The sequence below is a fragment of the Nerophis ophidion genome, linkage group LG03, assembly GCF_033978795.1.
Source record: "Nerophis ophidion isolate RoL-2023_Sa linkage group LG03, RoL_Noph_v1.0, whole genome shotgun sequence".
Lineage (NCBI taxonomy): Eukaryota > Metazoa > Chordata > Actinopteri > Syngnathiformes > Syngnathidae > Nerophis > Nerophis ophidion.
The window spans coordinates 20,082,483-20,104,938 of record NC_084613.1 but is presented as its reverse complement, the minus strand read 5'-3'; the positions used below and the strand labels follow the sequence as shown (position 1 = coordinate 20,104,938).

Below are 22,456 nucleotides of genomic sequence, written 5' to 3'. Positions count from 1 at the left end.
TTTTGAGGGAATTTAATGGTACATTCCCGACTTGCCTCTACTTGGAACCATGTGGTCAAGTAAAACATTACCATTTACCTTGTATAACGTATAGTAAAGCGCAGTTTTAGAAATTATAATACAAATATGACAAATAGTATCGTACGTGTGGCAACTTCAGCGACGTCATAACGGTGCGACAGGCTGCGTCGCGCCATAATAACAATAACAAGGTAATAAGCAGGCCAGAGAAGTGAAGTAAAAAAAAAAAAAAAAAACGCCAACAATGGAGGATGTCCACCATGTGGTATTATTTCTTTTAGCCATGTGGCTTCATATTACCAGAAGAAGACAAGCTTTGTTCGAGAGTCAACTGCAGGCCGCGAGGATGAACACTGCGGTGAAAATGAGGAGACTTTTGGAATTGATGGAGGAAGAAACATTTACAAGGAAAAGAACGCGGCGGAAAAGGGTGGGCTAACTTTTTTTTTTTTAATAAATCGTGTTAAATACTAGTATTCAATAATGGTATTTACCATACTAAACATTGGAGGGGGGCGTGAGAGGAAACAGTGTATTAAAGGCCTACTGATATGAGATTTTCATATTTAAACAGGGATAGCAGGTCCATTCTATGTGTCAAACTTGATCATTTCGCGATATTGCCATATTTTTGCTGAAAGGATTTAGTAGAGAACATCCACGATAAAGTTTGCAGCTTTTGGTCGCTAATAATAAAGTCTTGCCTGTACCGGAAGTAGCAGACATTGTGCGCGTGACGTCACCGGTGTGGGGGCTCCTCACATCCTCACATTGTTTATAATGTGAGCCACCAGCAGTAAGAGCAATTCGGACCGAGAAAGCGACGATTTCCCCATTAATTTGAGCTAGGATGAAAGATTGTAACTGAGATAGGCGCCAGCGCCCCCCGCGACCCCGAAAGGGAATAAGCGGTAGAAAATGGATGGATGGATGAAAGATTTGTGGATGAGGAAAGTTAGAGTGAAGCACTAAAAAGAAAAAAAGAAAAGGCAACGGCTCCAGGCGGCGGCAGTGGAAGCGTTTCAGATGTAATTAGACACATTAGCTAGGATAATTCTGGAAAATCCCTTATCTGCGTATTGTATTAATAGTATTTTAGTGAGGTTATAAAGTCATACCTGAAAGTCGGATGGCTGCGGTGAACGCCAGTGTCTCTGAGAGAAGCTGAGGAGTCAAGATCACAGCTGCCTTTTTGATGCAGGATGAGGTCGCGTAATCCACTCAAGTCTCCGGTAAGAGCCGCCTTAATATCACAATTTTCCCATCCAAAAACTTGCTGCTTTGCGTAGAGAAACATGTTCGCTTGACCGCTCTGTGTTAAAGCTTCACAACAAACAAAGAAACACCGGCTGTGTTTCGGTGCTAAAGGCAGCTGCAATCCACCGCTTTCCACCAACAGCATTCTTATTTGACGTCTCCATTATAAATTGAACAAATTGCAAAAGATTTAGCAACACATATGTCCAGAATACTGTGTAATTGCGCGATGAAAAGAGACGACTTTTAGCTGTAATTGGTGCTGGGCTAAAATGTCCCCTACGACCAATAACTTCACAAACACGCGTCATCGTACGCATCATCATTCCGCAACGTTTTCAACAGGAAACTCTGCGGATAATTTAAAATTGTAATTTAGTAAACTAAACCGGCCGTATTGGCATGTGTTGCAATGTTAATATTTTATATTTGATATATAAAAACTATCAGACTGCGTGGTTGGTAGTAGTGGGTTTCAGTAGGCCTTTAATTGCCATATACAGATAGATAAATAAACATTTACTTCATCAATCAATCAATGTTTACTTATATAGTCCTAAATCACGAGTGTCTCAGATCCCACATCAGGGCAAGAAAAAACTCAACCCAATGGGATGACAATGAGAAACCTTGGAAGGGACCCAGACCCCCAAACCGAAAATCTCGGTTCGGTACATACCTCGGTTAGAGGTCACGGTTCGTAGGGCTGGGCGATATGGCATTTTTTAAATATCTCAATATTTTTAGACCATATTGCGACACACGATATATATCTCGATATTTTGCCTTAGCCTTCAATGAACACTTGATACATATCATCTCAGCAGTATGATGATTCTATTTGTCTACATTAAAACATTCTTGTTCATACTGCATTAATATATGCTAATTTTAAACTTTCATCCAGAGAAGGAAATCACAACTAAGTCAATTGACCAAAACTGTATTTATTAAACAGTTTTTAAGCAGTGGCACAGAAAGTGCAAGATTGTCAGAGACATTTTAAAACAAGCTAAGATGACATATCAAAACAAAACTAAATTAAAGTGCACTTTTTGTACAGAACGCCACAACAATAGTTTGAAACAAATAAAGTGCACTTTTGTGCATGATTTTTTGGGTGTGTGGCATCGAATGGAGATGTTGAAATGCGGAGTAAGCACTCTTCATTCTCTAGCAGGTGACTTTTCAAATGATGCTACATATTAGCATTAATGCTAGTTTCTGTAGCAACGCTTTAGCACCACACTTCAGTGTTTCCCACAGGTCAGGCATCTATTTGCGGTGTTGTGGTCGGGCGGGAGGGTGGGGCAGACGAAGAAGAACGCGGAGTTGGAATATAATTACAACACTTTATTTACATATTTATATACATATTTATATAATCCATCCATCCATCCATTTTCTACCGCTTATTCCCTTTTGGGGTCGCGGGGGGGGGGCGCTGGCGCCTATCTCAGCTACAATCGGGCGGAAGGCGGGGTACACCCTGGACAAGTCGCCACCTCATCGCAGAGCCAACACAGATAGACAGACAACATTCATACTCACATTCAAACACTAGGGCCAATTTAGTGTTGCCAATCAACCTATCCCCAGGTGCATGTCTTTGGAAGTGGGAGGAAGCCGGAGTACCCGGAGGGAACCCACGCATTCACGGGGAGAACATGCAAACTCCACACAGAAAGATCCCGAGCCTGGATTTGAACCCAGGACTGCAGGAACTTCGTATTGTGAGGCAGACGCACTAACCCCTCTGCCACCGTAAAGCCCTATTTATATAATATTTATATAATATGTAACTACAAGCTCCATTCACAGACAGAGTCCCATTGCTTTTGTTAGCGGGTGAACGAGTCAAAAGCCGGAAAAATAAATAAATAAAAAATGTTGGGTTTTTTTTGTTTTTTTTTGTAGCGGCCTTAATTCTTTCGTGGCGGGCCGCCACAAATAAACGAATGTGTGAGAAACCCTGCACTTGACAAATTACGGTTGTCTATTCAACATATTCCCACTTAAAGCCAAACCACCGCCAGACAATGGATTACCGGCTGTTTTTCTTGGGAATTAATTCTTCCTTCATTTGTTACCAGATTCACACCTCTCTCTCGTATTACCACTTGCACGGCTCCGCTCGCATCACAGGCAACGTTACCCATGATGCTACCTCTCTGCTCCGCGAGGGTGTATACGTATGTGACGTATGACGTGACAGTATGTGACGTATGTATAAAGGTGCGCTTACACTCTGTGAGAAGGAGAGACAACAAAGAACACAAAGAGCCTGTAGTGTAATGCCAGCAGCTAAAAGCAACTGCGTGAGAACGTATACTCGAATATCACGATATAGTCATTTCTATATCGCACGGAGACAAACTCGCGATATACCGAGTATATCGATATATCGAGTATATCGATATATCGCCCAGCCCTAATGGTTCGGTTAATTTTCGGTAGAGTAAGAAAAGAACAAAATATAAATTTTCTGGTTATTTATTTACCAAATTTGCAAACAATAGCTTTATCCTTTTAATGTTGGGAACACTATAATTCTGCCCAAAAATATAAATAGCTCTATCTGTGATGGATGTGAACCACCACTAGGCTTTGGAAGTGGGAGGAAGCCGGAGTACCCGGAGGGAACCCACGCAGTCACGGGGAGGACATGCAAACTCCACACAGAAAGATCCCGAGCCCGGGATTGAACCCAGGACTACTCAGGACCTTAGTATTGTGAGGCAGACGCATTAACCCCTCTTCCACTGTGCTGCCCGAAACTGGATTAATATACATAAATTAAAGATGCATCAATAATCTAATTTTAATCGATTCACAGGACCTGAATTGTAATCATAATCAAATCGTGAGGTGCCCAAAGATTCTGTTGTCTTGCGGGCCAAATTGAAGATGCCGGTGGTCCGCATTTGGCCCGTGAGCCGTGGTTTGGACACCTCAGCTCTAAGCAAACCAGATATACATTTTTAAAAAATTCTAATCAAATGGCTCGATTAATTGTCGCGGTATGTTTGTTGTCTTCCAGATGCTGTCGATGCTGCTAAAGAGCCGCCGCAGACCGAGCATCTGGGCTGTCCGTCGCTCCAACGAGTGGTGGGACCAGGTGGTGCCGGGCTTTACGCGCACGGAGTGGGTGCAACACTTCAGGATGTCGGAAGAGACCTTCCTCCACATCTGTGCCGAGCTGCATCCCGCCATGCAGAAGCGGGACACCAACTTCCGTGTGTGCGTCCCCGTGAAGAAGAGAGTGGCCATCGCTCTGTGGAAGCTGGCCACAAACAGCGAGTTCAAGAGCATCAGCCATCTTTTTGGCGTCAGCAAGACGACGGTATGCCGCTGCGTGCGGGAATTCTGCTCGGCCGCGTGCGCGCTGTTGCTACCGGAGCAGATCCGCTTCCCCAACGCGGACGAGCTCCGAGAAATGGCGGCCGGCGTGAAACAGAGTTGGGGGCTTCCGCAGTGCATCGGCGCCATCGACGCCGCCCACATTCCAATCATAGCTCCTACGGAGAGGCACGGCGACTACGTCAACGAGGCAGGCTGGCATTCCATCATCCTCCAAGGCGTCGTGGACGGACGAGGGCGGTTTTGGAGTGCTTGCGTCGGCACGGCGGGGAGTTTGGACGAGGAGGAAGCACTGAGGATGTCGTCCTTGTGGCAGGTGGCCGAGCAAGGGACCTTTTCCCCGCCATGCGCCAGGAACGTCGCCGGCGTGTCCGCGGGCTACTACATCCTGGGAGACGGCGCCTACCCGTCAAAGAGTTGGCTCCTGAAGCCGTTCCCCGACGACGATGGGCAGCTGACGGCGGCGCAGCAGACGTACAACGAGAAGGTGTGCAAGGCGCAAACGATGGCTACCGGCGCCTTCTCCCGACTGCGAGGCAGGTGGCGTTGCCTGACCAAGCGCAACGACAGCGACATCGAAGTGGTGAAGTCCATGGTCTTGACTTGCTGCGCGCTGCACAACCTGTGCGAGCGCCGCGAGGAGGAGTACTGCCAGGAATGGGATGCTCACGTGGCCCGCGCCCGCTCCTGCGCGAACGGCGGCAAGCGACGACGAGGAAGAAGGCGAGAACGTACGTGTTGCTCTGATGCGCTTTTTTAGCAACGCGTCACTTTAAAAACAACAAACATTGTTGGATTACGTCAGTGGTTTTAACCATAGGGCCGGGGTCCAAATCTATGTTTCTGCATTATTATTTAGTTAGAATTGATTTAATTTAGCATTGCTTAATTGTATGTGAATGTATTAGTCATCAGTTTTTATTGTTCTTTTCTTTTAAAGTATATTTAATTAGTATTAAATCTTCTAATTAACCTGACTTAAGCTTTGATGATAATCTTTGTGATGAACACATTCTTAAAAATAATTTGACAAGGTTTATCCTGTCAAACTGTAAGTAGGTTAGATATACTTATTGAAGGTTAAGAACCCGGGGATTACGTAACCTCCTGAGAGCCAGTTTATAGTAATTTTGTCAGCAAAACAACGCACAAAATGTCCGACAGATTACTGACTCAACATCAACGCGGGCTTGGGGTTGTTTTTGTTTTCAAAAATAAGATAATGTGCTTTTGTCTTCTAGTGCCCTTTTTTGCCACGGGAACGTATTTTTTGGAACTAAAACATTTAATGCTGTGCTCCTGCTGTGATATTGTTTTCAATGGTTGAAAAACAACATTTAGTAGAACCTCGATTTACGAAACGTCTCTATTTGCCAACTTTTCTATTTACGCCTCTGTGTGCAAATCATGTCTCGGTTTTACGAACGATTCATTCGTTCATTTCCTGTCACGCCTGGAGGCAAAAAGCAGGGCCCAGCAGTTTTGGGGAGGCGGAGCTGTCACGCCAAATTTCTTCCCCCTACAAAAACCTTCCCCCCGGCAGACATTTGGCGTGACAGCCCCTCTAATGCCTGAAGGACCCCAATGAGGGTGGAAGGACCTTAAAGCAGCCCACACAGCTGCCTGTTTTAAAAGCATTATAATTGGCTGATTGTCATTGGTGAAAAATAACGGTGAGGAAAAAATATTAGCATTCCAGCATGCTAACCTTTCAAGCTATTTTTGCTTCGCTAATTTGGCAGCTGTAACCCTTAAGAGTCATATAACTTGCTTAAAGCAGCCCACACAGCTGCCTGTTTTAAAAGCATTATAATTGACTGATTGTCGTTGGTGAAAAATAACGGTGAGGATAAAATATTAGCATTCCAACATGCTAACCTTTCGAGCTATTTTTGCTTCGCTAATTTTGCAGCTGTAACCCTTAAGAGTCATATAACTTGCTTAAAGCAGCCCACACAGCTGCCTGTTTTAAAAGCATTGTTATTGGCTGATTGTCATTGGTAAAAAATAACGGTGAGGAAAAAATATTAACATTCCAGCATGCTAATCTTTCAAGCTATTTTTGCTTCGCTAATTTTGCAGCTGTAACCCTTAAGAGTCATATAACTTGCTTAAAGCAGCCCACACAGCTGCCTGTTTTAAAAGCATTATAATTGGCTGATTGTCATTGGTAAAAAATAACGGTGAGGAAAAAATATTAGCATTTCAGCATGCTAACCTTTCAAGCTATTTTTGCTTCGCTAATTTTGCTGCTGTAACCGTTAAGAGTCATATAACTTGGTATTATTACGCCCTCATTGGGGTCCTTCAGGCATTAGAGGGGCTGTCGCGCCAAATGTCTTCCGGGGGGAAGGTTTTTGTAGGGGGGGAAGACATTTGGCATGACAGAGCCCTCCACGTGGCTTGCTGCTCAGTACAGTACTAGTCGCTTCTCAGCGCTTCAGCGTGCGTGTCATCTCTGTGTTTTGTCTACTTTGCTAACTCATGAGTCCCAAAAAGACAACAGACCAGCGTCGAAAGACAAAGGGAATTGCTGTGAAGTTTAAAAAAAACAAAAAAAAAACAAGACTATTTCAAAGGAGTACATTTGAAGAATTTCAAGAATTTACAAGCAGGCTTTGTACCTAATTGTGATGAGTTTTGACATTTCTGAAAAAATACGCCAAAGAAGTATTATTTCAGAGCGGCGGTGAAGACTACCTCTCGTTCAGTGGTGTGTCTGTCAAGGTGCACACGGACCTTCCCCCTGATCCCTCCCTCTCTCTGCTCCTTTCTCGTCAGCTATTCCTCCGCCGATGGTAATGTAAGTGGATTTTAATGGTTGTTCCAGGTACTGATTTTTGTGATTTGTGATTGTTTGTGAGGGCACCAAAGGGACGGCTGTGTGTGTGTGTGTGCGTGTTGGCAGAGCAGTGCCGAACATACAGGACAGTTTGGCTTGTCGTTGTTGTTTTGGCTCGTTAATAAAGAGAAAGTTGATCCATTACACCCTTGTTTATGTTTGTTTGATATGCAGTACTGTATATCACTTTATATTGTGTTCTCTAAGTATACACACTTTCACTAAAATATGGACTTTCGTCAAAGCCAGAACCCATTATTCATATTTACATTGTTTTCTTATGGAGAAGTTTGCTTCACTATACAAACTTTACGATTTTCCTCATTAAGATTAATTGTAGAATTTTGATGACATGTTTTAAATACGTTAAAATCCAATCTGCACTTTGTTGGAATATATAACAAATTGGACCAAGCTATGATTCTAACTAAGACAAATCATTATTTCTTCTAGATTTTCCAAAACAAAAATTTTAAAAGAAATTCAAAAAATATATATGAAGATACAGGTGATGGAATTCCTGCTGGGCATTGCTGCCTGACGCACCTCCTCCAGTGCCTTTGACAGGTGTGCTGTGACACCCCACTGAACACCTCTGTGGGCATAAATGGGTCATCAGCTGGGGACCACCATTCATTAACGTTTCGCTCCTTTAACCCCAGAACGTCTCATGGTGGCGGAGCGATGGCAGGGATGTCTCTCTGCCACCCCCTGCTGACGCCCTAGTTGTTTGGACCCCAACTCTTATTGTTCCTCCTTAGCCACAGCCAGAAGCTGCCTTTGTCCGCCTCCTCCGCCAGCTCTTTCATGGCTTTCCGATGCCCCGCTCCAGAAGCTGCCTTTGTCCGCCTCCTCCGCCAGCTCTTTCATGGCTTTCCGATGCCCCGCTCCTGTGCATCCAATGTCTCGGAGAAGGCGGGCAGTTGAGGAACCAACGAAGCCCCTACACCCCACTTCCACAGGGCAGATGATGGCTTTCCAGCCAGCCTCCCTGCACTCTGCTGCCAGGTCAGAGTACTTGGCTCGCTTCCGCTCATAAGCAGCCTCCAACCCTCCCTCCCATGGGACAGTGAGCTCGACCAGAAGAACCGTCTTGCAAGCCTCTGACCAGAAGACCAGGTCTGGCTGTAGCGATGTTTCGACGATCTCCCTGGGGAACTGGAGCTGCTTCCCCAGGTCAACCCTCATGCTCCACTCATTTCCTGGTGAGAGAAGTCTCGCTGTAGATCTCTGGTGGGGGGGTTTGGCACCCTCTCCAGCCCTTGCGAACTGGATCCGATGTTTGGCTGGAACGGAAGGTCTGCTATTCGCCTCCTTTCTGCAGGTCTCTGACACCTCTGCCAGCTTCCTCAAGACTTGGTCGTGTCGCCATCTATAGCGGCCTTGCGATAACGCTGTCATGCAGCCTGACAGGATGTGCTGGAGGTTTGCATTGATGGTGTTGCAGAGGGGACAGGTCTCCTCGGCACCAAACCATTGGTGGAGGTTTTGGGGACAAGGCAAGGTGTCGTACGTTGCTCTGATCAGGAAGCTGAGCCTGGCTTGGGGGATCTTCCACAGGTCAGACCAGGACATCGACCTGTCTGTGAGACATTCCCACGATGTCCAATGACCTTGCTGGCCCTGGGACACCGCTTTGATGTTTAGGCGTTCCTGCTCAGTTCTTGCCACCACCATGGCTCTCCGGTCTTTTTTGGAAGCTTTTGACCAGAACAAGGGAGCCTTGCCACTACCAAGGCCTGCTCTGCCTTCCTGAACTCTGCCGACCACTTCACGGTCCTTCAGCCTGCAGATTACCGTGTCGACCTCTTCTTGGGCTTTACACTTTCTCCCTGTTCTTATCTGGGTGCCCGCTGCTCTCACCAGCTGGTCAGTGGATTCCCTCAGCTCCAGCACCAGCCGAGCCTTCTCTTGCTTGTATCCCAGGCGGATGGATCGCAGTGGTAGTTGAAGCGAGTTCCTACCAAAGAGGCCTACGTCTGAGAGGCACCTTAGTAGTCCCAGCCACTTTCTGATGAACAAGTTTGCCAGTCCATCCATCTTGCTTACCACTGAGGAGGGGATTTCGCTCATCTTCAGTGGCCACATCACCCTTGGGTACAGAATGAACTGGTAACACCATAGCTTGTACTTCCCAGGGAGTTGGCTTTGGTTGATCTTGGCCATGCCATCTGCAAGCTGCTTCCTCACCGTCTCCCCCATCTGCCTGTCAGAGAGCTCTGCTGTGTAGGTGCGACCCAGGCTACGAAGAGGTTGATCTGCCAGCAATGGGATGTTCTCACCACCTGCGACAAAGATGGTGTTGTCACTTCTGACTCTTTTCCTGATCGACAGACTACGTGATTTGGAGGGTTTGATCTTCATCCTCGCCCAGCCCACAAGCTCGTCGATCCTCTACAGCAGTCTTGTTGTACATGCTGCTGTCTGAAGTATGTTGGTGATATCATCCACGTAGCCTCTCACTGCTGGTAGCCTCTTTCCGGAAGGCAGTTTCACTCCTCCGACCATCTTCCTAGCCCCTATGAGGATGATCTCGAAGACTGCAACGAACAGGATGGGCGAGATTGAACATCCCATGGCGATGCCTACTTGCAGCTGTTGCCAGCCTGTTGTGAAGTCCTGATGAGTGCAGCACAACTGGAGGTCTCCAAAATACTTGGCTACCAGGGCTCTGATGGAGACTGGTACATGGAAGTAGTCCAGGGCAAACTCGATGAGATGGTGGGGGACAGACCCGTATGCGTTGGCAAGGTCCAACCACACGACATGCAGGTCACCTCTCTCTCTCTTCGCCCTTTGGATCTGCTCCCATATTACTGCAGAGTGTTCCACACAGCCTGGGAAGCCTGGCACGCCTGCCTTCTGGCAGCTGGTGTCAATGTACCCGTTGCTTGTGAGGTAGCTGATCAACCTCTTGGCCAGGATGGAGAAGAAAATATTTCCCTCGACATTTAGGAGGGAGATGCTCCTGAGCTGGCTGATCGTACTGGAGTTCTGCTCCTTTGGGATGAAAACTGTAACTGCTCTTTGCCATTCTGAAGGGATGCCTTGTTTTTTCCAGGCCACTCTCAGCAGGTTCCAGAGATGTTTCAGGACCCCTGGGCAGTACTTGTACAGCTTGTATGGTATTCCATTGGGGCCTGGGACTGAGGCAGCTCTTGCTTTCCGGACAACATCTGCCACCTCGCTGAGTTTGGAGAGGGCAGCATTAAAGAGGAAGGCTGGGGGAGCTGGGCGAGGAACATAACCAGGGGATCCCAGCGGAGTTGACTTTACTGGGTCACTGTACTGTTCCTTGAAGTAATTTTTCAGCTCAGGTTTGGTAATAACCAGCTTTCCGCGTCTCTTGTCCTCTAACAGCTGTCTGGCATTCTTGAAGGGATTTTTGAAGAAGTTGCTCCTCTCTTTCTCCTTCCGCCTTCTGCGTATGCGAATGCGCTCAGCCCTCCGTAGGCTGGCAAGATCTTTCCTCACCTCATCCCACAGTGGCTTCAGGCCCTCCTTCTCCTCCTTGCTTGCCTTCCTCCACTGGTTCCGGAGTTGACGCCGCCTCTTCACCAACTGCTCGATTTCTCTCTCTCTCCTTCTTTTCTGCCTTGGGCCAGGTTTTCGCTTTTCAGCAGCTACTCCAAATCTGCCTCTGCATTCGTCGTACAGGATGTCTCCAATGCGGTTCAGCTTGGTTTCTACCTGGCCACGCAATGAGTGCTCCAGGATAAGGCTGATATCCTTGTCCAGCTTCTGCCAGACCGCAACTTCGTTTGCTTTAGGCCATTTGACCAGCTGCCTCCTTCCAGGTTCTTTCCTCTCTGTTCTCTGGCTTTGCTCCTGGTTGTTGGGGTTGCTTTGTGTTCTGTGTGCGTCTTCGTCAGTGCCACTCTCAGAGGCATTGGTGTCCACCAAGGGCCCTCCTGTGTCCTCCGCCTGCCTTTCCTCAGCAACGGTGGATCCCTCAGCACTGTGGTTTGCCACCTGGCTTTGGGTTCCTCTTGTCTGACCTGCGGTTGCAGTGCAATTTTGCTGATGGCGTCCCTCTTTGCACTTTTTCCTTCCCTGATGGATACGCAAACCTCTGAAGGTGGTCACCTTCTCCCACCCACACCTGCATCTTCTCATGATCCTATACTCTTTGTCGGTGTCCGTTCCAGTCGTTACCAAGAAATCCGTCTGATTTGGCCTTTCTTCCACCCCGCCTCTCGTAGGGCCATCGGGTTGTTTTTCCTTATTTGTCTTCGTAGTAAGTTTAGGGTGTCCCTTTTACAGGACTAGTGGGTGAGGTAACTAACCTTCCACTCCCAGTGCAGACTTTCCTGCAATCATCCAGTCTTTCCTGGTTGTCTTCCAGACTTCCCTGGATGCCAACTGCCCTTTCACAGTAGTCACTGGATGCTTCCAGATTGAAATATGAAGATACAGGTGATGGAATTCCTGCTAGGCATTGCTGCCTGACACACCTCCTCCAGTGCCTTTGACAGGTGTGCTGTGACACCCCACTGAACACCTCTGTGGGCATAAATGGGTCATCAGATGGGGACCACCATTCATTAACGTTTCGCTCCTTTAACCCCAGAACGTCTCATAGTGGCGGAGCGATGGCAGGGATGTCTCTCTGCCACCCCCTGCTGATGCCCTAGTTGTTTGCACCCCAACTCTTATTGTTCCTCCTTAGCCACAGCCAGAAGCTGCCTTTGTCCGCCTCCTCCGCCAGCTCTTTCATGGCTTTCCGATGCCCCGCTCCTGTGCATCCAATGTCTCGGAGAAGGCGGGCAGTTGAGGAACCAACGAAGTCCCTACACCCCACTTCCACAGGGCAGATGATGGCTTTCCAGCCAGCCTCCCTGCAGTCTGCTGCCAGGTCAGAGTACTTGGCTCTCTTCCGCTCATAAGCAGCCTCCAACCCTCCCTCCCATGGGACAGTGAGCTCGACCAGAAGAACCGTCTTGCAGGCCTCTGACCAGAAGACCAGGTCTGGCCGTAGCGATGAATGAAATAAGATTTAAATTTGATTCTACAGATTTTCCCGAACATTTTTATTTTTATTTTAATCATAATACATTTGACGAAATAGTTCACAAATATATTTCGTCGAAAAAACAGAAGCTAAAATGAAGAATTGAATTAAAATGTATTTATTATTCTTTACAATAAAAAAGATTTGCTTGAACATTGATTTAAATTGTCAGGAAAGAAGAGGAAGGAATTTAAAAGGTACATGTGTTTAAAAATCCCAAAATCATTTTTAAGGTTGTAAATTTTTCTCTAAAATTATCTTTCTGAAAATTATAAGAAGCAAAGTAAAAACTAAATTAATTTATTTAAACAAGTGAAGACAAGGTCTTTAAAATATTTTCTTGGATTTTCAAATTCTATTTGAGTTTTGTCTCTCTTTGAATTAAAAATGTCGAGCAAAGCGAGACCAGCTTGCTAGTAAATTAATCCAATTTAAAAAATAGAGGCAGCTCACTGGTAAGTGCTGATATTTGAGCTATTTTTAGAACAGGCCAGCGGGCGACTCATCTGGTCCTTACGGGCTACCTGGTGCCCGCGGGCACCGCGTTGGTGACCCCTGATGTAAACAAACTACGGTGAGTTCAAGGACCGCCAAAATTAGTAGGACAAAACGGCGCTCACCAAATACTGGAATCAGTGAAGCATGTTTAATATAAACAACAGTGTGCTTTATAACAATTAGGGATGTTTGTGTCATTCTTGTCCTACAGAAACCATATTAAAACAAAATATGTGTTTTTCCATTTGTCATATGGAGAGAGCCGACCCCCGACCTATGTGAACCGCCTACTTCCGGTTGCCAACCGTTTAAGTTTCCCCCACTTCTGTGTTCAAACTATCTAAGATTACATCTTTCTGAGCTGCCGCACAGAGAAAAGAGGCAAGTTTCAAAAGGGATGTTTTGGTGGGATGTGTGGTGTCACTCACCTGGTAAGTAGCAGCACGGCAGCCACTCTATCTTTTCCTCAATCGTTGTGTTCGCGCTCGTGTGTGGGCACGCGCAGTGGGCAGGTCCAGCCGTGATTGACAAGCAGGAAAGCCAATCAGAGCAACGCAAAATTGTTTTGCAAAGCCGAAGTAGTTTATTTATTTATATTTATTTATTTATTTTTATTGAACAACAAACATACACTTGTAATTCACACAAGAGTCGAGGCACTTTCAACAAAAAGGAAAGAAAACAAAATCAAATACAGTATTGAATATTAATAAATAATAATAAAAAACTTTAAATTGTTTCAACAAAGATATCAATATAAGGGCTTTTGTACTCTTAATCATTCTCCAGGATTTGATTGCTCATAATAAACCATTAAGCCAATTAGAAAATGTAGGCCTTACTTTCATAAATTCCAAGGCTGCACTTGTATTTAGTGGTTAGAGTGTCCGCCCCTGCCCTGTGATGAGGTGGCGACTTGTCCAGGGTGTACACCGCCTTCCGCCCGATTGTAGCTGAGATAGGCTCCAGCGCCCCCGAATTGAAAAATGGATGGATGGATGGAGTGTCCGCCCTGAGATCGGTAGGTTGGGAGTTCAAACCCCGGCCAAGTCATACCAGAGAATATAAAAATGGGACCCATTACCTCCCTGCTTGGCACTCAGCATTAAGGGTTGGAATTGGGGTTTGAATCCCCAAAAATGATTCCCGGGCGTGGCCACCGCTGCTGCCCACTGCTCCCCTCACCTCCCAAGGGGTTATCAAGGGTGATGGGTCAAATGCAGAGAATAAAGACGAGACATGTTTATGTTAAACATATTCAGTGGGGTTTTTTTTTGCTTATATTTTTGGTTTAAGAAATTAAACTTCAAGCAAGCTGCAAAACAGCGTTTTTATATCAGCGCTCTGTTTAAAGGCCTACTGAAATGAGATGTTATTATTTAAACGGGGATAGCAGGTCCATTCTATGTGTCATACTTGATCATTTCGCCATATTGCCATATTTTTGCTGAAAGGATTTAGTAGAGAACATCGACGATAAAGTTTGCAACTTTTGGTGCTGATAAAAAAGCCTTGCCTGTAGCGGAAGTAACAGACGATATGCGTGTGACGTCACGGGTAGTGGAGCTCCTCACATCTGAACATTGTTTACAATCATGGCCACCAGCAGCGAGAGCGATTCGGACCGAGAAAGCGACGATTTCTCCATTAATTTGAGCAAGGATGAAAGATTCGTGGATGAGGAAAGTGAGAGTGAAGGACTAGGAAAAAAAAAAAATACTATACAGTGGGAGCGATTCAGATGTTATTAAACAAATATACTAGGATAATTCTGGAAAAACCCTTATCTGCTTATTGTGTTACTAGTGTTTTAGTGAGATTATATGGTCGTACCTGTACAACCTGAAGGTCGGCCCCGTACCTTTCTTCAGCACCAGTCGACGGGTGGTGGCGATGCCCATCTCTGCCCTTTGAAAAGGACCCTCTTCAAAACAAGATCTTTCGAATTGATCGCTGCATAATACACTGTAATTTGTATGTGTGGTCCAATCCAACCGTGTTCTTCTTTGACGTCTCCACTATTCATTGAACAAACTGCAAAAAATTCAGCAACACAAATGTCCAGAATAATGTGGAATTATGCGATGAAAAGAGACGACTTATAGTTGTGACGGTGCTGGAATAAAATGTCCTCTACAATGCGTGACGTCACGCGCACGCATCATCATACCGTGACGTTTTAGCATGATACTTCCCCGCCAAATTTAAAATTGCAATTTAGTAAACTAAACCGGCCGTATTGGCATGTGTTGCAATGTTAATATTTCATCATTGATATATAAAGTATCAGACTGCGATGATCGGTAGTAGTGGGTTTCAGTAGGCCTTTAAGTGGCCAAAGCCACCAAATCCTGGTCTTTTTATTAATTCTTGTCGTCACAGTGCGTCAAACTTAAAGGATCAAAGATTGTTTATTTTGTCTATACATGCAAGACTAACGGAAATAAAAAGACTCCCCGTCGGGGAATCGAACCCCGGTCTTCCGCGTGACAGGCGGAGATACTGTCCACTATACTAACGAGGACATGATGAACTTTATGAATATGTAAATAGGACACATGTTTCTTTTAAACATATTTATAGTATGTGTTGTTTCTTATAATATTGCCTTAAGAGATACAACTTAACAAATTATGTTTTATTATTTATTCTGTTTATGTAAGACGTTCAGAAAAGAACTTCCCGTCAGGGAATCGAACCCCGGTCTTCCGCGTGATAGGCGGAGATACTGTCCACTATACTAACGAGGACGTGATGAACTCTACGAATGCGTAAATAGGACACATGTTTCTTTCAAACATATCTATAGTATGTGTTTTTTCTTATAATTTTGCCTTAAAAAATACAACTTAACAAATGATCTTTTATTATTTATTCTGTGTATGTAAGACGTTCAGAAAATAACTCCCCGTTAGGGAATCGAACCCCGGTCTACCGCGTGACAGGCGGAGATACTGTCCACTATACTAACGAGGATATGATGAAGTGTACGAATATGTAAATAGCAGTCATGTTTCTTTTAAACATATTTATAGTCTGTGTTTTTTCTTATAATTTTGCCTTAAGAATTACAATTGAACAAATTATATTTTATTATTTATTCTGTTTATGTAAGACGGTCAGAAAAGAACTCCCCGTCGGGGAATCGAATCCCGGTCTTCCGCGTGATAGGCGGAGATACTGTCCACTAGAGGTGGGTAGTAAAGCGCTACAGTTACTCCGTTACATCTACTTGAGTAACTTTTGGGATAAATTGTACTTCTAAGAGTAGTTTTTATGCAACATACTTTTACTTTTACTTGAGTATATTTATAGAGAAGAAACGCTACTTTTACTCCGCTCCATTTATCTGCAATCAGGTCGCTACTCACTACTTTTTTTTAATCGATCTGTTAATGCACGCTTTGTTTGTTTTGATTTTGTCAGACAGGCATTCAATGTAGGAACTATGCATGCCTGGGTTTCACCAATCACATGCAGTCACTGGTGACGTTGGACCAATCAAACAGAACCAGGTGGTCACGTGACCGTCATACGTAGAACCCGACATGTTGAAAAACGTATTGGAGTGTTACCATTTAGTGGTCAACTGTACGGAATATGTACTGTAATGTGCAATCTACTAATAAAAGTTTCAATCTATCAATGAATCAATCAAAAGTGTAAACGAAAAAAGACACTTTTTATTTCAACCGTATATCCAACCCTAAGCCTAAAGACTGATCGCACAGTTCCTGTCTTCACAATAAAAGCGCCGCTCCATCGCGCCTGCGCTGACAAAATAAGAGTCTCCGAAAGCCAGAGCAAACAAGCTAGCAAGCTACGGAGTTTGCCGCCAATGTATTTCTTGTAAAGTGTATAAAAACGAATATGGAAGCTGGACAAATAAGATGCCAAAAACCAACGACTTTCATGTGGTATTAGACAGGAAGGAAGAACTTTTTTTCTCCTCCATTTGAAAACCGGGACGTTATATGCACTACTGTCAGGTAATACACCAACTTATATTTTTGTCTTCATTAAAGATAGGAATCTATATGTTAAACATGCATGTATATTCATTAAAACACATTTAACATGTGAACAAAAAAGGCAAAATAAATAAATATAAATTATATACTGTATATATAAAGGTATGTATATATATGATATGTGTGTATGTATATATGAGGTAGATCACCTCGACTTGGTCATTTATTAAGTAATTGATAAACGTTGAAAATCTTATTGGGGTGTTACCATTTAGTGGTGAATTGTAGGGAATATGTACTGTACTGTGCAATCTACTAATACAAGTTTCAATCAATCAATCAATGCCTACTGAGCCTATGGTGCTGTTAAGTTATCGTGGCTCAATTTGCCTTAATTTTTATTTTATTTTAATTAGATTCGATTAGATTAGATAGTACTTTATTTATTCCGTCAGGAGAGTTCCTTCAGGAAAATTACAATTTTCAGCACAATCCCATTCAAGATCAGACAAACATTACAGGTTACAGGGAGACAGAACAGGATCGCTGGCGGGTCTGCCGGCTTCCAGCGCCCCTTACAAAAAAGATGACATACAGGTAAACAAGTGTGTGTGTGTGTGGGAGGGGGGGGGATAGAAGATTAAAATAAGATAAAAAAAATAAAAAATCGGTCTTAGCCTAGGCCCTGGAGTGGGGGTGCAGACTGAGGCCAAGGGAAAAAAACAACTCATAGCCATAGTACACATCCCTCTTACATGTGTGTAAGAGAGAAACATCAAACATCAAAGAAGACAGAGGACATTAAAGACATTAAAGCAGCAGATACAACCAGACACTTCTAAATACAGCTATGAATAAAAAGTAAAAGAAACATATCCACTGTGGTGGCCTCTGCGGTGTTCCACGCCATCGTCCGCTGGGGAGGAGGGAGCATGGCCAGAGACAGAAGCAGATCCAACAAAGCAACCAAGACAGCCGACTCCACTCTCGGCCAGTGTCCAGTCCGCATGGATGAGCGAGGATACGTCCAAGGTGACTGAGGTGTCCGACACCTGCTCACCCAGTCAAGACACCGCGGAGCCTCTCCGTCCCAGCGCTCAGTGCTAGCTCCGCAGCCCTGTACCCTCATCCGCATCTCCTCCAGTCCCTCCAAACAGACTCTGGTGTAGCAGAGACCCTGCAGCTGGTCTCCATGGCCAAAAGGCTCCCGGGAGGCAGATCCAGAAGTCCACAAAAAAAGCACCACAGAGGTCACGAAAGTGCCACCCCTTGTCACACAGTCCCAAAGGGTCCCAGACCAAAATGCAAAAAAATATAATAACACATGAAAACAAGAGGGAAACACAAGAGCACAGAGCTCCTGCCTACAGCAGCCACTACAGCAGCGCCATCTTGGAAAAAAAAAAGTTTTATTATTTAATATATAATATTGTTTTAGTTGCTTAAGAGATACTCCTGGCTGTGAATTTGCTCATTGCTATTTTTATGTTTTTGTGCATTATTTGTTGCCGTAATCATTAAACAAACAGGTTACTCATCAGTTACTCAGTACTTGAGTAGTTTTTTCCCAACATACTTTTTACTTTTACTCAAGTAAATATTTGGGTGACTACTTCTTACTTTTACTTGAGTAATAAATCTCTAAAGTAACAGTACTCTTACTTGAGTACAATTTCTGGCTACTCTACCCACCTCTGCTGTCCACTATACTAACGAGGACATGATGAACTTTATGAATATGTAAATAGGACACATGTTTCTTTTAAACATATTTATAGTCTGTTTTTTCTTATAATTTTGCCTTAAGAATTACAACTTAACAAATGATCTTTTATTATTTATTCTGTTTTTGTAAGATGGTCAGAAAAGAACTCCCAGAAGTCCCCGTCGGGGAATCGAATATAATTTTGCCTTAAAAAGTATAGCTTAACAAATGATCTTTTATTATTTATTCTGTAAGACGTTCAGGAAAGAACTCCCCGTCGGGGAATCGAACCCCGGTCTTCCGCGTGACAGGCGGAGATACTGTCCAATATACTAACGAGGATGACGAGGCTTCCGTGTAAAATTAGTCATATTTTTGGTATCACCGCAAAACAGGGGTGTCAAACTCTAATACAGAGTGGGACAAAATTTAAAACCGAACAAAGTCGCGGGCCGAGGTTGAACAAATGAACCTTTTAATAGGGACCCAAACAAGATTAGTCACATGTAATGTTTTCAATGTAGGTGTAGAAATAATGTATTTATATATTTATTTTGTATTTTATGTCATTCTCTTGTTTTGTTTGCATGGCTCAAAATAAACCATTCATTCATTCATTCATTCATTCATTCATACATAAAATAGACAACAGCGCACATACTACTTAGTATGGTAATTGATTGCTACTGTATTCACTCCATTAACAATGAGCACATGGCTAATTAATATGGTAATTTATTCACGTGTGGATCGAGACTTCAGTTGAGAGAGAGAGAGGGAGAGAGGATGAGAACCACTGCGTGAGGCAGGTAACGTTAGCCAACAACAATTTGTTAATTATATTATTTTGATTTTGATTTGACTCAAACTGTAACTCCTAGATGGATATCAGAAAGTTATTCGCCCGCAGCAGAGAAGCAGCAGGAATGAGAGATGTAAGTGAAGTCCTAGCTAGCTAGGCAACATCATTGTCTTAAGTTGATGCTAAGTTAGCTAACTTTATTCCTTGTATCAAGACAAACATATTCATTTGCTGTACGAGCTGTCGGGGGAATTTCCAATGAACATCAATCAATCAATCAATGTTTACTTATAAAGCCCTAAATCACTAGTGTCTCAAAGGGCTACACAAACCACTACGACATCCTCGGTAGGCCCACATAAGGGCAAGGAAAACTCACACCCAGTGGGACATCGGGGAACATGAAACATCATGTTGGTTATTGTCTGCTGGTTCTGCATCAATGATGATTTGGAGTCAGCATGTGTGAGTTGAGTGCTTCTCAAATGGTTTATCTTCAGGAAGAAAAACATTTTTCCATATCATCAAGTCGTGAGCCAAATGTTTAAATCATTCAAGTTTATTTCACAGAAAAATAGCACAGTAGACTTGTCCTGTTAATCGGTGTGACTTTGACTAAAATAATCTTGTTTTGTCACCAGAAAAATGGCTACAGCTAAAGCATCTGGTTTTGTTTCCAGAAAAATATTAACATTTCTGTATTTGTTTTCAGAAAGATGGCTGAAAATATCGGGGTTTTTTTGCCCCATTTAGATTTTAAAAAAATATATTTCCATGTCTGTCCTGAGTCCTCCTCCAACTTGTTAGTCGGTTTGCCTTTTGCTAAAATACACACTAATAGTGACTAGAAAAATGGCTAAAAATATCTGTTTTTGTTGCCACAATTGTTTTTTTTTCCCCCTAAACTTTTTTTTTTCATGCACACATCTGACTGCGACTCACTGAAAATGACACACAATCCACTTTTATGTCACGACCCAGCAGTTGGGAACCACTGGTCAACTGTATAACAGTTACTGTAATATTTCCATGTCTGTCCAGAGTGATTGACCACTTTGCAAAAATGAAAAGGAGACGTTACAGTTTACTTCTCAGAAAATGATTCCCTGAACAGACACACAACAGTTGTTCATTTATTCTACTACTGTGGCTTTATTGTTTTGTGTATATTTTATAGTTTTGTGTATCTGAAATAGGATTAGCCACATTGCCATAAATGGAAATTAAATAATATAAAAAACCCAGAGATGTAGGAGTGCTTTATTTTTTGTTTTACTTTTGTAGATGTTATATTTGCAGATGATTACTGCAATATATATTTCAAAAAGATTTTTGCTTTTACCAGTAGCAGTTTATAAGTCTGGAGTAAAAAAAAGTGCACAAGTAGGTCAAATGCATTAGTTAATTTCAGGTGGTTCATCAAATATCCATACAACATAATCTGATATGATTTCATAGTTTAAAGCACTATTTATGTATTTTTTATGATAAATAAGTGCTAAAAATGTTTTTGCTTGCGCGCTTTGCATGCTCACATGAATAATTTTTGCCCCAGGTGTGCCCCAGTACAGTATTAGGTCTAGTGACGCCCCTGGTGTGACGTCATGGGTTGTGGAGCTCCTCACCTCTGAACATTGGTTACAATCATGGCCACCAGCAGCGAGAGCGATTCGGACCGAGAAAGCGACGATTTTTCCATTAATTTGAGCGAGGATGAAAGATTTGTGGATGAGGAATGTGAGAGTGAAGGACTGGGGGAAAAAAAAGACTATATAGTGGGAGCGATTCAGATGTTATTAAACAAATATACTAGGATAATTCTGGAAAAACCCTTATCTGCTTATTGTGTTACTAGTGTTTTAGTGAGATTATATGGTCGTACCTGTACAACCTGAAGGTCGGCCCCGTACCTTTCTTCAGCACCAGTCGACGGGTGGTGGCGATGCCCATCTCTGCCCTTCAAAAGGGACCCTCTTCAAAACAAGATCTTTCGAATTGATCGCTGCATAATACACTGTACTTTGTATGTGTGGTCCAATCCAACCGTGTTCGCTTGACCGCTCTGTTCCATAGTAATGCTTCACTGTCATCTTTCGGGACTGTAAACAATGAAACACCGGCTGTGTTTGTGTTGCTAAAGGCGGCCGCAATACACCTACAGCTTTCTTCTTTGACGTCTCCACTATTCATTGAACAAACTGCAAAAAAATTCAGCAATACAAATGTCAAGAATACTGTGGAATTATGCGATGAAAAGAGACGACTTATAGCTGTGACGGTGCTGGAATAAAATGTCCTCTACAATGCGTGACTTCACGCGCACGCGTCATCATACCGTGACGTTTTAGCATGATACTTCCCCGCCAAATTTAAAATTGCAATTTAGTAAACTAAACCGGCCATATTGGCATGTGTTGCAATGTTAATATTTCATCATTGATGTATAAACTATCAGACTGCGATGATCGGTAGTAGTGGGTTTCAGTAGGCCTGTAAGTGGCCAAAGCCACCAAATCCTGGTCTTTTTATTAATTCTTGTCGTCACAGTGCGTCAAACTTAAAGGATCAAAGATTGTTTATTTTGTCTATACATGCAAGACTAACGGAAATAAGAAAACTCCCCGTCGGGGAATCGAACCCCGGTCTTCCGCGTGACAGGCGGAGATACTGTCCACTATACTAACGAGGACATGATGAACTTTATGAATATGTAAATAGGACACATGTTTCTTTTAAACATATTTATATTCTGTGTTTTTTCTTATAATTTTGCCTTAAGGAATACAACTTAACAAATGATCTTTTATTATTTATTCTGTGTATGTAAGACGGTCAGAAAAGAACTCCCCGTCGGGGAATCGTCCGCGTGACAGGCGGAGATACTGTCCACTATACTAACGAGGACGTGATGAAGTGTATGAACATGTAAATAGGACAGAGGTTTCTTTTAAACATATTTATAGTCTGTGTTTTTTCTTATAATTTTACC

At 43.5% G+C, this 22,456-nt stretch overlaps 1 protein-coding gene and 2 non-coding genes across 3 annotated transcripts; 1 reads left to right on the top strand and 2 right to left on the bottom strand.

The window, feature by feature from the left end:
• The first annotated feature begins 164 nt into the window (after positions 1-164).
• LOC133549285 (uncharacterized) lies at positions 165-5,934 on the top strand. The gene is made up of 2 exons (XM_061894532.1): positions 165-451; positions 4,319-5,934. Exons 1-2 carry the CDS (start codon positions 266-268, stop codon positions 5,396-5,398), a joined length of 1,266 nt encoding a protein of 421 aa, XP_061750516.1. The 5' UTR covers positions 165-265; the 3' UTR covers positions 5,399-5,934.
• A 9,507-nt stretch (positions 5,935-15,441) lies between these two features.
• On the bottom strand, positions 15,442-15,513 carry trnad-guc (transfer RNA aspartic acid (anticodon GUC)). Its single transcript has one exon. It is a non-coding gene; the product is annotated as a tRNA-Asp (tRNA).
• Positions 15,514-22,084: 6,571 nt separating this feature from the next.
• trnad-guc (transfer RNA aspartic acid (anticodon GUC)) lies at positions 22,085-22,156 on the bottom strand. Its single transcript has one exon. It is a non-coding gene; the product is annotated as a tRNA-Asp (tRNA).
• Positions 22,157-22,456: the final 300 nt, after the last annotated feature.